Source organism: Mobula birostris, chromosome 19, assembly GCF_030028105.1.
Source record: "Mobula birostris isolate sMobBir1 chromosome 19, sMobBir1.hap1, whole genome shotgun sequence".
NCBI lineage: Eukaryota > Metazoa > Chordata > Chondrichthyes > Myliobatiformes > Myliobatidae > Mobula > Mobula birostris.
In genome coordinates this window covers 40,436,073-40,454,942 of record NC_092388.1, presented here as the reverse complement: position 1 = coordinate 40,454,942, position 18,870 = coordinate 40,436,073, and the positions used below count along the sequence as shown (strand labels likewise).

Below are 18,870 nucleotides of genomic sequence, written 5' to 3'. Positions count from 1 at the left end.
TAAAAGACTACCAATCTTATTATGCGTCCGGTGCTCCCGACGTGGCCTTCTATACATTAGCGAGACCCGACGCAGACTGGGAGACCATTTTGCTGAACACCTACACTCTGTCCACCAGAGAAAGCAGGATCTCCCAGTGGCCACACATTTTAATTCCACATCCCATTCTGACATGTTTATCCACGGCCTCCTCTACTGTAAAGATGAAGCCACACTCAGGTTGGAGGAACAACACCTTATATTCCGTCTGGGTAGCCTCCAACCTGATGGCATGAACATTGACTTCTCTAACTTCTGCTAATGCCCCACCTCCCCCTCGGACCCCATCTGTTATTTATTTTTATACACACATTCTTTCTCTCACTCTCCTTTTTCTCCCTCTGTCCCTCTGAAAATACCCCCTGCCCATCCTCTGGTTCCCCCCCTCCCTTTTCCTTCTCACTGGGCCTCCTGTCCCATGATCCTCTCATATCCCCTTTGCCAATCACCTGTCCAGCTCTTGGCTCCATCCCTCCCCCTCCTGTCTTCTCCTATCATTTTGGATCTCCCCCTCCCCCTCTCAAATCTCTTACTAACTCTTCCTTCAGTTAGTCCTGACGAAGGGTCTCGGCATGAAACGTCCACTGTACTTCTTCCTAGAGATGCTGCCTGGCCTGCTGCGTTCACCAGCAACTTTGATGTGTGTTGCTTGAATTTCCAGCATCCACAGAATTCCTCGTGTTTGCAATCTTATTATGCATCTGTATTTTGGAGAGTTTCCAAGCATTATTGTGCAACGAGTTACTTGACTTACAGGAATTCCGCAGACCGAAATTTTAAACTTTTAATTTCCGGTTTATGACAGGCAGTAACGTACACAGCAGACATGGAGAGGTGTTAGAGTGTTCAGTGTGTTTCAGTAACACACTAGCTGCTGCAGGAAGTCAAAAGATCGAGTAGGATCACTTGGACTCCTGTCTCAGCGGTCCCCTGCCCACCTCTCTATACTAACCATCTTCTCTCTCCACTTCGTCCTGATACAGAGTATCACTCCGTAGATTCAACAATTTCTTTCACCGTAGACGCTGCTCGACATGCAGAGTTTCCTGAGCAGAATATGTTGCTTCAGGTTCTGGTATCTGCAGTCTCTTCTGTCCCTGTTAAATACTATGTTTCCCCAATCCCTCACTGTTCCTGAATTCATGGTCCAACAATGATCTCTGCACAATATGTTCAAGTATTCAACATTATGTCCAATTCTAACAAATGTCTCCACCCTGAGCATTGTATTCGGTGTTCAAAAATTGTTTCTTTTTCCAAACAACTGCTTCAGGGTCTCCAGAGCCCCTGTTAGCATGGGCAAAGGACTCATCCAAGCTCCAAGCCTTTCAAAACACTGAAAAGCTTTGACACAACTCATTTCTGCCAAACCCAGGATCCTTTCTAGAGACTTGCAGATCTCAGGAGAACCCTGATCAAGAAAAACACTACTCTCTGGCAATCCGCCTTGACAGAGCTCTTCGAAAGACATCAGTGACTAAAATAAATCTATTCACAGGAAGCGGCTGCCTACTTTCCCAGAGCCAAGAGGTGATGGAATCATTTTACCTTAGCTGCTTGCGTTGGCTGCTGCTGTGACAGCTCGGCTTCCTCATTGGAAATATAATGGTGTTTCTGTAGGTTGCTCAGCACGCACTCAGTGTTTGTCATACGACCCACCAAGACTTCTCGGTGAATCTTCAACAGCTTAGTGAATGAGCGATCCAAAATAAAAGGCACCTGCCCCCGAGATCCAAGCTGATGCACTTCATCCATTCTTGTAGAAACATCCTAGGCACTGGAATCATGTGTTTCTACCAGCTTCCTCTGCCATGCTCTTCACTGAAACACAAGAGTTTATTATCAGATTACAAATCGTGCATCTACACAAATCACATCATTTCAAAATGTTAATCTCAAGCCACTAATACGGTTGACAATTACCAATAGTATAATGGCAACACCAAACAGTCACATAAGAATAAAACAGAGTTAGGCAAACCACAGTAATTATGAACCCAGCTAGAATGTTTTATGTAGTAATTACTATTAGCAGCACTGACCTGACACATACCTTTGGAATTTTGGCAAGCACAAGTAGAGTTTAGCTAATGCAATTATGTTTGGAACCTGGAAATTTGGTGAGCAGGGTGATAAGTGAAGCAGAGAGATGGGGGGCTTTGCCGGAAATTTTTTCTACTGATAATAACAACTAGTAAGATTTTATACAGAGGCATTAGAGGACGTTTTAGACCTGTGTCATTTGGATATAACGATAACCACAGGTTCAAGATATAACATCAACCTGAGATCTGAGGTTTTGGTGCCTGACTGACAGTTGAGGTCACAGTAGTTCATTCATGAGGCCAAGGGCTTACCTTGGAAATCATATTTCAGGCCATTAATGAAAAGAGTGCAGTCAAAGAGGGAGCAGGTGCCTAACAGACAGACAAAAATAGAGAGAGAATCCTTCAGAGAGTTAAAATTTATTTCTAATTACTGATAGGAGAGAGGGTTACCCTGGTGAGTGCAGTTTAGCCGAGATGATTGAACCACAGATGGCTCGACTGTACAGATAAAGAAAACAGGGGACAATGAAGAAATAAAAAGTTGAAAATGGTCAGATTTGCTAAAGATTATCCAGTAACACTGTATACCTGAGCTAAACAACAGAGATAAAAGGTAGCCATGACATTGGGACTATGAACTTCCCAACTGTTTGAAGAAGATGGAAGAACAAATTTCTGAGAAGTGCAAAAACACTGTGCTGTTATAGTGGGAGATTTTAACTACCTTACCATTGAGCTGAATACAGTCACAGTAAAAATAAGTCACCAAGTATACAGAATTACAAAACTGTTTACAGGAGAACTTCATTTGAACAGTTTAGAGAAAGGTCAGTAAGGGGTCATGACAGAGTGTGTGTGTGTGTGTGTGTGTGTGTGTGTGTGTGTGTGTGTGTGTGTGTGTGGGGGGGGGGGGGGGGATAAAATTCTGGATTTAGTTTTAAGGAAGGTAGCTGTGTGAGAGTAGCTCCTGAGACAGTGATCATGAATCAGAATCAGGTTTAATATCACCAACATATGTCGTGAAATTTGTTAACTTTCCCGCTGCAGTACAATGAAATACATGATAAATAAATATAGAGGGAAAAACTGAGTTACATTAAATACATATTTGTCAATTGAATAGTTCAGTTGAAATAAGTAGTGCAAAACAAGGGTGGCGCTAAGGTGGTGCAAGATGGTGCTATAGCCCCAGCAGAAATTGCAATAGCACCACCATAGCACCACCAAGAAATTAACTGCAGCTGCTTTGCTTTCTCTGTATAGTTTTGAATATAGCTTGTTTCTCCAGTTGATCCAGTGAAACAGCGCCCCCAATTACCATAGCACCCACACAGCAACAAAGTTATAAACTCTGTCAGATCCACTCTACACTTCTGCTTATTCGTTCATTGTCAATGTCTTGCCGTTGCTGTCCTCAGATCTGTTAAGCTGATCTAAGGTCACTTAAGGTGATGATGTCACTCACTCCCACTCACGCGAGAGATTGATAGTATACATCCAGGTGCAGATCCGTGGTCTCGCGAGACTAACGGATGCCATGCGCGCACATTGTGCTTTTACAAGCGAGTGTGGGCCTGGCACGTGCATTATTTTGGCCGGCATGAAAAATGTATTGATTTTTAGTCAGAAAACAACCTCATGCAGAGAAATCAGTGGTGTCTTAGCCTGAGCATGTCTTAATTGAAAGTGGCATGCAGAAAGAAGTAAGTGGGGATGAGGACGGCAGCAGTTCATAGAAGGAGTGTGAGGGCAAAGTAGAGGAACAAGAAATGGAGCGGGATTCAGAAGAGAACATGGATGAAGCTGCTCTTAGTGTGAGTGGGAATACTGTTAGCGATGTTAGCCAGCAGCCTGAGGAAGGATCCCGTCGGCCAGCATTGAAAAACTACCCTTCCCAACAGTTTGGCAATCAGCAAAAGAGTTTTATTCGTGGCTGGTTTGACCTGTACTCCTGGCTGGAATATTCAATCACAAAAGATCCTACATTCTGCTTCGCATGCAGCTATTTCCTGTGTGGAGGAAATGGGTTCCATTCTGAGTCTACCTTCACTGTCACCGGTTACCGCATCTGGCGGAAAGCTACAACAGCTTTCAAAACCCACCATGTAAGTGCAGCTCATAAGTTTGCTATGGAGGCATGGGCCGAATTCAGATTGAGAAAACAAGACGGTTCAAGATTCGGAAATATGCTTGATAAGGGACATGCAAAGATTGTCCAAGAAAATCATGAGTATATGAGAGCAGTGATTGAGTCTCTACGCTATACTGCGTGCCAAGGCACTGCCCAGCGAGGACACCGGGAGAATGATGGATCTGGCAATAGGGGAAACTTTGTTGAGTTGCTCAGTGTAATTGGGAAGTTTGATAAGACTGTAGCTAAAAAAAAAAAGAGGACAATCCTGGAAATGCAAAAAACACCCATCACGATATCCAAAATGAAATTATGGGTATTATGGCAGATATGGTCAGACATCAAATAAGTGCAGAAATCAAGGAGGCTGGATATTTTGCCATTATGGCGGATGAAAGTAAAGACTTGAGTAAAAAGGAGCAAATATCAGTGGTAGTGCAGTATTTGAATAACGAAACAGTGCTTGAAGAATTCTTGCACTTCACTCCAACAGACGGGTTGGACACAGAGTCGCTTCTTAAAAGCATTGAACAGACACTCACCCAGTGTGTTATTGATAAGAACGCGTGTATAGGTCAGTGTTATGACGGGGCCGCAGTGATGTCCGGGTGCAATAACGAGGTACAAGAGAGGTTCAGGAAAGTGGTCCCGCAGGCATTATATATACACTGTCATGCGCACAGACTTAACCTTGTTTTAGTGGATGGTATGAGCAATGTCCCACAAGCGGGTGAGTTTTTTGAAAATGTGCAGTTGCTTTACAGCTTCTTTTCAAACTCTGTTGCCCACGAACTTTTCATGAAGAAACAGAGAGGACTGGAGTTGAAGAAATTGTCAGATACACGCTGGGCATGGCTGTGTACAGCTTTGTGGGCTATAAGGAAATCACTCCCTGCCATTCTAGCTACACTACAGGAGATAATGGGTCAACCAAGTGCACAGAGGAAAACGGAGGCCAGAGCTGTAAATGGACTGATTGACGAGCAATTTGCTTTACTTCTCACTCTGTTTGAGGATTTATTCCAAGTCACCAAGTTCATGTCAGACCAGCTACAATCTCCCAGTTTGGAGCTTTCATCCACTGTGGACTTGGCTCAGTCTGTTATCAATGCACTCTCAGCAAAACGGGGAGAGGAATCGTGGAGTGAAATTCAGACAAGAGCTAGGGACCTGTGTGTCAAGGCCGGTATACAGAGAAGACCACATGAAAGGAGACAGGCCCAGCCACCCCACCGCCTACATGATTTTGTTGTTGAGGCCCAAACTGAATGCACACCTGTCACATCCTCTGATGACCTTCGCAACCACTGTTTCAATCCAGTTATAGATGGACGTCTGACTGAAATGTAAAGACGGTTCTCAGTTGAGACTGGGAGTGTTCTGACTGGAGTCTCAGCATTGAGTCCCAAACACAAGTTCTTCCTAGACAAGAATTGTCTTTGGCCAACGGCCCAATACTATGGAGTGACTGAAGTGAACCTGACCGCAGAGCTACATCAGGTTCGGCGTCTGCTGGAAACAAAACAAAAGCAAGGACAGACAGTGAATGACACAGTGGAATTTCTAGCTCCAATGTGACCCTACCGCGATGCATTTATAGATTTATACAAACTAATCTGCATATCACTGACTCTGCCTGTGACATCTGCCTCATGCGAATGGAGTTTCTCTTGCCTCAGACGCCTCAAAAACTACCTAAGGAATAGCAGCGGCGATGCTCGGAACAGCAACTTAGCTCTGTTGGCCATAAACAGCCGGAGGACCAAAGCACTTGACATCTAGAAAATCATTGATGCTTTCACCACCAATCACAACAACAGACGGATTGTGCTTCTCTGAAAACATTAATGGTGAGTGCAGTTGATTTTTTAAAAATTTGGGCCAAGACTAATGCTGATTATCATTATTATTTTGTGGTGGGTACTCCATAGTCCTTATGCTTCCTGCAAATCCTAAAATATTACATTTACTGCTATTAAGCCTACTGGTTTTGCTTAGACTTCCAAGCGGTGATTCTGTTGATTTTTGTTTTAAATTCAATAGCCGAATTAATTGATGTATTGCATGGTTAGAGTACGATTTGTCCAATTCCTGGTAAAGCCTTGCATCTGTTGTTTGCCTTTAATAACGGTGTATCTTTTGGCATTGCTGTCTATGTAATGCAAATAGCAGTGGCTTCGTGTTGTGTTTTTCAGTTGAAAAGCACGTATTTGACGCCGATTGCGGGATTGTTGCGTGATTCACGTTGTCTGCTGTTGCTCGGATGCTCTGTTTGTTTTTTTTGTTTATGCTCCGTGTAGCCCAGGTTGTCTCCGATGCTGTTGACACTGTAACAGTTCACTTCTATATTAGATCCAACAATTGCTGTTGCTTGCGAATCAGAGGCATTTATGGTAGGCACATAATGCTTGAAACTGACTTTTCAACGCCACGCGTCTGGCCTTGCGAATACATATTAACATACAGTGCATCCTTCAGCACCATCACTGAATAATTCAGCCCCTCCGTAGCACCAGCAAGAAAAAACCTCTCGCGCCGCCACTGGTACAAAATAACAGGAATAAAAAAGTAGTGAGGTAGTGTTCATGGGTTCAATGTCTATTTAGAAATCGGATGGCAGAGGGAAAGAAGCTGTTCCTGAATCACTGAGTGTGTGCCTTCAGGCTTCCGTATCTCCTTCCCGATAATAACAGTGGAAGAGGGCACATCCTGGGTGGTCTGTCTGTCTGTCCAGGTACCATATCCGATGTGGACATTGGTGACCATGGTTTTCCATCCCTTGTTCTTTGGATGACTTCCACTTCCTCGATGTGTAGCCACCTGGCTAGGCTCTTGATGTACATAAGCCGAGGTCTTCCTCTGGGTTTGCTCCGCTCGATCTTTCCAGAGAGTATGAGTTTTTCTAGTTCATCTTTCCGCATGATGGGACCTAGGAATTTGAGTTGTCTTTCTCTTATTGTTGGTATGAGTGATCAAACAGCTTGGGCTCTTCTGAGGAGTTCTTCATTTGATGTGTGTGGGGTCATGATATTTTTAACATTCTCCTGTAGAGCCATAATTCAGTTGCTTCTAGTCTCTTTTCCATTGCTGGGGAAATGGTCCAGCATTCACTTCCATAAGTCAGGATAGAATAAATGTAGCACTGCAGTATTCTGTTTTTAGTGTACGTGCTCATCTTTCTGTCTGTTAATATGGTCTTCATTTTCTGGAAAGCTTCTTTCGCCATTGCTATTCTGTATTTGATATCTGTGTCGCACCTGCCATTACTTGTTATTAGGCTGCCAAGATATCTGGATTTGTTGATTTGTTTGATGTTTGTATTTCCGATCTTGATCAAACATTGTGGAATGTTTGTCTTTCTGGAGATGACCATACTTTCTGTCTTCTTGGTGTTGATTGAGAGGCCTCTGCGATTACTTTCTGCTGCCACTATAGTGAGTAGTTCTTGAAGTTTTGTTTCTGAGTCAGCTATTAGTACGATGTCATCAGCATATCTGATGTTATTTATATTATCGCCTCCAATTGTGAATCCTTTGATGTCTTTGATACTTCTCAAGATATTTTCACTATACAGGTTGAACAAGTCTGGCGAGAAGACACAACCTTGCCTGACTCCTCTCATGATATTCACATACCCACTCACTTCTCCTTCTATTCTGATGGATCCTGGGTGGTGGGAATCCTTAATAATGGATGCCACCTTCCTAAGGCACTCCTTAAAGATGTCTTTAATACTACAGAGACCAACACCCATGATAGAGCTGACTAATTTTACAAGTTTCTGCAACTCGTTTCGATCTTGTGCAGTAGTCCTCCTCCCCCCATCCCCCCCATACCAGACAGTGATGCAGCCTGTCAGAATACCCTCCACAGTACATTTCTAGAAGGTTTTAAGTGTTTTAGTTGACAAACCAAATCTCCTCAAACTCCTAATGAAATACAGCCACTGTTTTGCTTTTTCCATAGCTGCATCAATATGTTGCACCCAGGAACTTCATATGGTCACTCTCTCCACTTCTGATCCCTCTAAGAAGATTGGTTTGTGTTGCCTTGTCTTACCCTTCCTGGTCCACAATTTAGCTCTTTGGTCTTGCTGATGTTGAGCGCAAGGTTGTTGCTGCGACGCCACTCAACTAACTGCTATATCTTGCTCCTACATGCCCTTTGTCACCATCAGAAACTCTGCCAACAATGATTGTATCATCAGCTAATTTATTGATGCTGTTTGAGCTACACCTAGCCACACAGTCATGGGCGTAGAGAGAGCAAAGCAGTGGGCTAAACACACATCCCTACGGTGCGCCAATGTTGATTGTCAGCAAGTGGAGATGTTATTTCCAATCCGCATAGATTGTGGTCTTCCATTTAAGAAGCCTAGAATCCAGTTGCAGAGGCAGATAGAGACCCAGGTTCTGAAGCATTTGCATCAGGAACTCTAGGAATGATGGAATTAAATGCTGAGCAATAGTCAATAAACAGCATCCTGACATAGGTATTTGGATTGTCCAGGTGAACCAAGGCTGTGTGGAGAGTCATTGAAATTGCATCTACTATAGACCTATTGTGGCGATAGGCAAATTGCAGTGGATACAGGTCCTTCCTGAGACAGGTGTTGATTCTAGCCAAGACCAATCTCTCAAAGTATTTCATCACCATAGATATGAGCGCCACTGGATGATAGCCGTTGAGGCAGCTCACGCTGCTCTTCTTGGGCACCAGTGTAATTGTTGCCCTTTTGAAGCAGGTGGGAACTTCCAATTGCAGCAGCAAGAGATTCAAAAATGTCTTTGAATACTCCCGCCAGTCGGTTAGCACAGGTTTTCTGAATCTGACCAAGTACTCCACAAGGCCCCGCTGCCTTGTGATGCTTCATTCTCTTGAAAGGCAGCCTAATGTCGGCCTCTGAGACAGAGATCACAGGGTCATCGGATGCTGCAGGGATCTTCATAACTGTGGTTTTATTCTCCCTTTCAAAGCAAGAATAAACGGTGCTGAGCTCGTCTAGCAGTGAAACATTACTGCCATTCATGATCTTGGGTTTTGCTTTGTAGGAAATAATGGCCTGCATACCTTGCAGAGTTGACGTGCATCCATTGTTGCCTCCAACCTCTCCTGGAATTGTTTCTTGGTTCTTGAAATAGCCCACTGGAAGACATACCTGGTTTTCTTATACATACCTGGATCCCCAAGCTTAAATGCCACAGATCCAGCCCTCAGCAGATTAAGAAACCTCCTGGTTCATCCACAACTTTGGGTTTGGGAATATACAGTAAGATTTCATAGGCACACATTCATCCACACAGGTTTTAATGAAGTTGGTGACAACCGTGACAAACTCATCCAGGCTCAAAGATGAGTCTGTCCACTGATTCGAAGTGGTCCTGTAAGTGCTCCTGTGCCTCCCTGGTCCATACCCTTGTGGTCCTCGCTCCTGGTGCTGCAGTCTTCAGTCTCGGCCTATTCTCAGGGAGTACAAGTACAGCCAGGTGATCAGACTTCCCAAAGTGTAGGCGTGGGATAGCACGGTAAGCACTCTTGAACTTAGTGGTCCAGTGTGTTATTTCCTCTGGCACTACAGATGATTTGTCGATGATAATTATTTAGTGACTTTATCAAGCTGGCCTGGTTAAAATCCCCCAAAATGATGGTGAAGGCATCAAGATGCGCTGTCTCATGCCTGTTGATTATGCTACTCAGTTAGATTTATTTAGTATAATTGCGAGAAGGACAAGAATAAAACAGGAATAAAAGCTCGAAAGAAGTTAATTATGACAAATATGATTATATGATATATATGTACAGTATCTGAAATACATCTTATGGAGATGTTTGTTTGATGATGAAATTCAATAAAAAATAAATTACAAAAAAAAAATCTGGTTACCGGAACACACTTGGAATATTATGTTCAGTTCTGGTTGCCTCATTATAGGAAGGATATGGAAGCTTTCGAGATGGTGTAGAGAGTTATCTCTCTGAAGCAAAGAAGGATGAGAGGTGACTTGTTAGAAGTGTACAAGATGATAACAGGCATAGATCAAGTGGCTATACAGAGACTTCTCCTAGGGTGGTACTAGCAAATATGAGGGTGTATCATTTTAAGGCGATTGGAGGAGAGTATAGGAAGAATATCAGAGGTAAGTTATTTTTTTTACACAGAGAATGGTATGTGTGCAGTGGCAGTCAGATACATTAGGAACATTTAAGAGACAGGCACACAGATAATACAAGATGGAGGGCTACTTAGGAGGGAAGGGTTGGATTGATCAGAGTAGGCTAAAAGGTCAGCACAACATTGTGGGCTGAAGGACCTCTACTGTACTGCAGTGTTCGATGTTCTGTTTTAATTTTACTAACTGGTTCAGCAAAGCAAAAGTGGACCTGAAATAGCTTTTGAAATGTACAAACGTTTGTAGATCTCTTTCAGAACAAAGGGTGAATTTACTTCTGCAAAGAAAATTAGGAAACCAAAGAAGGTAGAAAAACACTGGTTTTTATTCTATTATTTGAGATAAAATGCGGAACTGGCCTCTCTGGGCACCACCCAGCAACCCACCTATTTAACACTAGCTTAATCATAGGTTAACTTACAATGACCAATTAACCTACTAACCAGTACGTCTTTGGACAGTGGGAGGAAGCCAGAGCCTGGATGACACCCACGGGGTCACGGGGAGAATGTACAAACTCCTTACAGATGGTGTGGGAATTGAACGTACGCCCAGTACGCCCCAAGCTGTAATAGCGTCACACTAACCACTCTGCTGTGTTTGATCTGACTTTCCAAGGTTCAATAAGGACATAAAATTTAAGTGGAAAATTAAGTATAGGGTCTACTCTCTTAGTGACTAAAAGATAAACTATATGTGGAGGCAATTCTAAACATATACTTTGCAGCCACCTTCACAAGGAGGATATGTGAATTAACAGGGCAAGCAAGGAAATTGGCACTTGGAAAGCAGATGGAATATATCACTCGTCTTTAAAACATAGCAAAAAATCACCAAGTCAGAGGGCTGTACAACACAGTAAAAGGTATTTTGTCCAACGTATAGATGCCAACCATTGTGCTTATTTATACAAGATGCTTTTTTAAAATTTTATTTTTATTGAAGGAATGACACAATACAGAATATGTAATACATTACATTTTCCTCCATTTTGCTTTTATATCTTACCCCTAAACAAAACTCCCCTCACCCGCCCTTCCCGAACATGCCATGGCAGCTAATATATTTACAATACAACACTTCACAAATACAAGTACGGACATTTCACAGCCGTACCCCCCACATTCCTTCAAGACAAAGGCCCACATACATCCACAACATGTCAGATGATCCAGCATATTACAATGTATCAACCACCCTGTAGGTGGTTTAACCACATTTGGTTCTACAGTTTAGAGAAGGCGCTGTGCTTCTGACATTCTTTTCAGTCTTCCTTGACCACAGGACTGGTGTGAGAGGATAGAAGGACTGGTAGCTTGGTATCACAGTTTTTAATTTCATTGCTTTAAATTGTGTAATTACAGGCCAATTAGATTAATTTCATTGTTATGCAAATTATTGCAACCCATTCTAAGGTGTAGAGACCTTTATTTAGAAAGCCAGAGAGTTATCAAGTTAGTTTCCATTCATGAGGGGATGGTCTACTCACTCAGATGAAATGTATTGATGTTTTTAAGAAGATAACAGAAAGGTTTAACATGGGGCAGTGTTCTTGAATTTTGCCAAGATTTTTAAAGGGAACATACACCCCAAACCAGATTTTTTAAAATGCCAGGTGATCCTCCCGGGGGGGGGGGGGGGGGGGTGAAAAAAGAGGCAACTTGATCCAAACTTAGTTCAATGATTGGAATTAAGTGGGGAGTGGGGATATATAACAGGTATTTTTGTGATCAGAAGGACATTAGCTGTACAATTCAATGGTGCTTAGCATCTAATGTCCTGCTTTTTGTAACATATTTTAATGAATTAGTCTTATATCTAGGAAATAAAGAAGTTTTCTGAAAATGGGTTGCAGGTTGAACATCAAAAATGTTTCAGACTTCAGAAAGTTACACGTAAACTGGTCAGTCACAGAAAAGTAGCAAACGGAATTCAATCCAGTTAAGTGGGGAATGCACTTGGGGGCCTACAATAAAATAGAGGAACACGAAAACAAATATAAGCCTTCCGAGAGCTCTAAGGGAATAAAGGGAACTTGGCATGCAAGTCCACAGACCTTAAAGGCAACTTCTTGTTTAGCTGAGGCACACTATATCCAAAAAGCAATGAGGTTATGCTAAAATACATACAATACTTTTTTTTGGATCACTGTTTCAAGTTCTACACAGAGTTCTTGTCAGTGATTGCCCTGTTGAAGGTACACAGCAGATTTGCCAAAATCATGCCAGGAACAGGAAATTTCAGTTATGCTGAAAGATAGCATAAACTGGAGTTATTTTCCTGAGAAACAGAGGCAACTTAATTGAGGCAAGTGAAATTAAAAGGTGCTTGGATGGAGTAAACAGAAGGAGCTATTTCCATTATCAGAGGGATCAAAAACCGGCAGGCTAAAATATAAAATGGCCAAGAATTACAATGGATACAATCCCACAATCCCCCCTCCCCGACACACAATCAGAGGATGATTAGTGGCCTAAACTCGAAGCCTAGTTGGGCGATGGGTGCAGAAACCTTCATCACACATAAGGTACTTGAATGTGTAGTTGAAGAGTTGACCCTCAGAATTACAGACTAGAACCGGAAAATGGGATTAGGTTCAGGAGGTCTATTGGTACAGGCACAACGGGCCTCATCATCTCAAGTCTGTTTTGATTTTTACTTAGCATATCAATGCCACCCAATACAAGAAGAATCTAAAATTAACCTCATTATCACACTTTCTCATCCACATTCCTGATCAGGATTTGCAAGCGAATTAGCACTTGCCGACAAAATCCACATTCCTGTTGACATTCTTACTGTCCCATCGTCCTTAATTGTGATTTTGGAAAATAGGAATGTGATCCACCAGGGTCCCACTGTTCATCCACACATCAGAGTCTCCCAAGCTCCTTTACGTGTTTTTCCCATTTCTTGTTCCCTTTTCAAAAGTGCCTTTGCCCAACAGACGCAATGGGCTAAACACTATTACTCTGTTGAATATCTTTACAAGTAGATATTTACTTGAGCATCACACACAAAATGCTGGAGAAACTCAGCAAGTTGGGCAGCGCCTACAAATGGGAATAAACAGTTGACATTTTGGGCTGATGCCTTTCATCAGGAATTTATAGATGCTGTCTGACCTGCTGAGTTCCTCCAGCATTTTGTGTGTGTTGCTCTAGATTTCCAGCATCTGCAGAATCTCTTCTGTTTGTGTGGTTGTTTATTTCCCCCACTCCAATCATTTACACAAGCAAATCTGCTGCTTACTGGAAATGTTTTTGGGAATTATGTTCTCCACTCTTGATATAAATGTTAGCTCTTGCCATGACTCACACTTCCTCCGGGTTAACTTCTTACAATTTAACGATTTATGTGCAGAAACACATGGAAAGTCTGCTATACACAACTTAAATAAGCTTGATGCTTTGGAATTCTTTTGTGGCAACACACGAATCAGGCAGGGAGCACATTCATTTAGTGTGCATGAAGTTCAAAACCATTGTAACAATTTAAAAAATAGCATCAGAAAACATCGTTCTATATTTCTCGGTTGTGTAAGACAGGAAACTTCAATTATGGTAAATTCCAAGACCCTTTCCACGTAAAAGGCTTTGGGAAGTCAATAGATTCTCTGATCTCAAATCTCAAGTTCAACTTCATAAAGTTATACAACACTTCTTTTTCCTTCACAAACAGAGCACCAACATGAGTGCATTAGAGGGAATTTCAAGGGTAACTCTTTCTCTCCCACCACTTGCATTCAACTTCAGGTCACAAATCACCAACCATTACTCCCGTCCTACAACAGCCAAGTAAAGTGGCTGAAGCAGGCAGCACAGTAGCGTAGTATAACACTTTACTGAGCCAGCGATTGAAATTCGATTCCCACCACTGTCTGTAAGGAGTTTGTACATACGCCCCATGACCACATGGGTCCTCTCTGGTCTCTCCAGCTTCCTCCCACATTTCAAAGATATAGTAAGTTGTGGGCATGCCAGGTTGGTGGCAGAAACATGCTGACACTCGTGAACTGCCCCCAGCATCGCTGCAAGCGATGTTGGTTGTTGACACAAGTCAATCTTTCATCTTTAGAAAAAAACGGAAGAGAGATTGACTGCACAGGAAGCAAAGGCTGGCAGAATTTTGCTCCACATGGTGCAGAGTGGTCGCAACTGAAGATTTATTAAATTGATTAAACAAGTTCCTCTGGGCACTGTCTGTAGCCTCTAGAAAGCCAATCAGGAAATGCATTATTGTATTTAAAGATCATATTAGAAGATAGTTAAAATAACTCCCAGGAAAAATACACAGGTCATAATTTCCATAAACAACTGAACTTCTGCATTGTTCAATATCCTATTTTAAACCTTTCATAATTCAAAGCAAGACAATCCCCCACAGTCAGTCACTAGCCTGGCTGGAGTCCCAAAACAACATTTGCTCTTTTCAATGTTTCCATTCAGCATTTGTCACGCTTCCAGTTTCTATGATAAATGTACACTATTAGATGTATACATTAGGCTGAAGTATAAAGACAAAAAAGAGAGAGGAGGCCATTCAGCACACTACATCCATGTTAGTAGATAAACTGCCCTGTAGACAAATCCCACCTTCTAGCACCAGATCAGTAGCCCTGCATGTTACAGTCCTTCAAGTACGTATCCATGAGCAGCTGAAGTGTGGTTGAGGTCTTCGCCTCCCCTACCTTTTCCAAGTTCCAGATCACTTCCACCCCCGGATGAAATATATTTCCCTCATCTACCCGCTAGTCCTTGATATATCTATTTTATAACCTTGTTGAAATTCTCCACCCCCTCCCTATGGTTACTTTTTATGATCTTTATCTGTACATCCCTACCCTGCTATTTCCCCTTACAACCAGTCAGATTCCCTTATGATTCTCCTTAAATTGATCTGCCTGGACCAGCAATTGTGCTCAGCATTACTACCTTTGAGTCTGTAAACCATGGGTTAAAGAATCTCTCTAGAGACTTAAGCACATGATCCAAGGTGGCATTCCCAATAAAAATTCTAGAGTCATAGAGCACAACAGCAAAGAAACAGGCCCTTCAGCCCATCTTTTCCATGCCAAACTATTATTCTGCCTAGTCCATCAACCCGCACCTGGACCATTGCCCTGCAAACCCCTCCCGTCCATGTACTTATCCAAGCTCCTCTTGAAAGTTGAAATCAAAACCCACTTCCTCTGGCAGCTCATTCCACCCTCAACTTCCTCTGAATGAAGATGTTTCCCCTCCGGCTCCCCTTAAATATTTCACCTTTCATCCTTAACCTATGACCTCTATTTCTAGTTTCACCTAACGCCAGTGGAAAAAGTCTGCTTGCATTAACTCCATCTATAACCCTCATAATTTTGTATATCTCTATCAAATCTCCCCTCACTCTCTTACACTCCAGGGAATAAAGTCTGAACCAATTCAATCATTCCCTATAACTCAGCTTCTCAAGTCCTGGCAACATCCTTGTAAATTTTCTCTGTACTTTTTCAATCTTATCGATATCTTTCCTGTAGGTAGGTCACCAAAAGTGCACACAATACTCCAAATTTGGTCTCACCAACATGTTTTACAACTCCAACATAACATCTCAACTCCTATACCCAATATTTTGATCTATGAAGGTCAAGGTACCAAAAGATCTCTTTATGACCGTATCTAATTTTGACACAACTTTCTTGGATTTATGGATCTATATTCCCAGATCCTCGTGTTCTACCCGGCTCCTCAGTACCCTACCGTTCACTGTACAAGTCCTACTCTGGTACGTCCTCCCAAAGTACAAAACTTCATACTTGTCTACATTAAATTCCATCTGTCATTTTTCTGCCCAAACTTCCAGCTGGTCCACATCACACTGCAAGCTTTGACGCCTTCCTCGCTGTCCACTGCCCTCAATCTTGGCTTCATCCACGAATCTGCTGATGCAGTTTACCAGAATATCATTTAGATTGTTGATATAGATGACAAACAATGGACCCAGCACTAATCTCTAATGCACACCACAAGACACAGGCCCCTGGTCAGAGACACAACCATCTCCTACCACTCTCTTGTTTCTCCCACTAAGCCACTACCCTCATCCTAAATGCCTTGTTGATCAGCCTCCCATACAGGACTTTGTCAAAGGCCTTGTTAAAGTCCATGAAGGCAACATCCACTCTATCGCCTTCATATTCTTTCTGGTAACCTTCTTAGGAAAAAAAAACTATTAGATTGACCAGACTTAACCTACTCACTACATATCACACTCTCTCTAACTGGGACCTCTACACTCAATGCCCACATCTTTTTAGGTACAGCTGTACACTTGCTCGTTAACGCAAATATTTAATCAGCCAATCATATGGCAGCAACTCAGTGCTGGAAAAGCATGCAGATGTGGTCAAGAGATTCAGCTGTTGTTCAGATCAAATATCAGAATGGGAAGGAAATGTGATCTATGTGACTTTGACCATGGAATAATTGTTGTTACCAGACAGGGTGGTTTTAGTACTTCAGAAATAGCTGATCTCCTTGGACTTTCACATACAACGGTTCGTAGAGCTAATAGCGAATGGTGCGAAAAGCAAAAAACATCCAGTGAGTGGCAGTCTTGCAGGTGAAAATGCCTTGTTAAATGAGAGATCAGAAGAGAAAGGCCAGATTAGTCAACCGACTAATTCAAATTACGTTTTATAACAGCAGTGTGCAGAGGAGCATCTCTGATTGCACAGCACACCGAACCTTGAAGTACAAAAGTTTAACATCATCTTTCCCCACTACCACTACCACTATCTGCCCTGGCACTCAGGTTCCCATCTCCCTGCAGCTCTAATTTAACTCCCCAACACACCTCCCCCACCCAGAGCAGCACTAGCAAACCTTCCTGCAAGAATATTGGTCTTAAGAGCACAATGATTCAAAAATCTGAAGCCCTGCTTCCTGTACCATTTCCTTAGCTGCATGTCAAACTGTATTATCTTCCTGTTTCTGACCTCATTCACACATGGCACAGGTAAGATCAAAACCCTGGAGGTCCTGTCTTTTAACTTAGCACCTAACTCCCTACACTCACTTTGCAGGACCTTGTCACCAACTTGATGGCATGACCATCAATTTCTACTTCAGGTAGTTTCTTTTCTCCTCTCACTTCCTCTTCAGCTATTCTCCAATTCTCCACTCTTGCCACTTACCTCTTCTCCTCACTTGCCTATCACCACCCCCAGTACCCTTCCTTCTTCCCTTTCTCCCATGGCTCACCCTCCTGTCCTATCAGATTCCTTCTTCTCCAGCCCTTTACCTTTCCCACCCACCTGGCTTCACCTTTCACTTTCTAACCCCCCCCCCCACCTTTTTATTTGGGCAACTTCCCCCTTCCTTTCTAGTCCTGTAGAAGGGTCTCACCCTGAAATGTTGACTGCTTATTCATTTCCATTGATGCTGCCTGACTGGCTGAGTTTCTCCGATTCCCTACTGAAGTTTGTAAGAAGCTTGCAGGTGTAGTTGGCCTGCCTCACTGGAGGTCTCCCTGTCTTGCAACACCCTCCAAGAGGAGCATTCCATTGTCCTGACCTGGCCTGAAGAGAGAAATTTACCAGAAATCTACCTTAAACTCTGCTTCCTCTCACCGAAACTTCCTGAGACAAAACCTCAAGCTCCCCACTCACACAATGGCTGCTCCCAATGAGATGCAGAGCTCACTGCGATCTGAGGTCCAATTTTTTTCTAATAAGACGACACACAAAAGAGATCCATTCCCTCCTCTGAATGGCGAAGATTTCTTACAGTTACCAGATGAAGACGAGGAGAATGTGCACCTTTGTGCTGGACTGATATTTACTTCTACCTCGATGCTTAAGTCTCTGGAAAACAACTGAGCTAATTTTGGAATTGGAATACATTTATTATTGGCACATGTACAAAGATACAGTGAAAAACTTGTTCATAATGTTCATAACAGAGGAAATCATTACACAGTACATTGAAGTAGAACAAGGTAAAATAATAATAGAATGTAGAATAATGAGTTACAGCTACAATAAGGTTCAAAATGACAGCGAGGCTAAGAGCCCATTTTATCATCTAGGGAACTTTTCAATAGTCTTAACAGCAGAATAGAAGCTGTTCTGGAGGCTGATGGTATGTGTTTTCATGCTTTTATATCTTCTGTTTCATCTTGGAAGATTTAAGAGAGAATGTCCAGGGCAGGTAGGGTTTTTGGTTACGCTGGCTGCTTTACTGAAGCAGTGAGAGTATAGACAGAGTCCATGGAGTGGAGACTGGTTTCTGTGACGTGCTGAGCTGTGTCCACAACTCTCTGTGGTCACGTCCACAGCCGTTACCATACTAACCTGTTATGCATCCAGATAGAATACTCTCTATGATGCATCCACAAAAATTGAACGTTGATAGGGATATGCCAAATCTTTTAGCCTCTGAGGAAGCAGAGATGCTGGTGAGCTTCCTTGGCTGTAGCATCTACATGGTAGGACCAGAAC

The 18,870-nt window shown here is 42.6% G+C and overlaps 1 protein-coding gene across 4 annotated transcripts in view; it reads right to left on the bottom strand.

The window, feature by feature from the left end:
- nod1 (nucleotide-binding oligomerization domain containing 1) overlaps positions 1-18,870 on the bottom strand; it is a 65,822-nt gene that overhangs the window by 34,226 nt on the left and 12,726 nt on the right. For 3 of the 4 annotated variants that reach the window (XM_072283480.1, XM_072283484.1, XM_072283483.1), the window contains exon 2: positions 1,588-1,860. In XM_072283480.1, coding sequence (XP_072139581.1) covers positions 1,588-1,794 — 207 coding nt within the window. In that variant the 5' untranslated portion in view covers positions 1,795-1,860. Of the gene's footprint in view, positions 1-1,587; positions 1,861-5,494; positions 5,728-18,870 lie in introns of all 4 variants that reach the window. The other variant, XM_072283481.1, reaches the window with a different exon arrangement.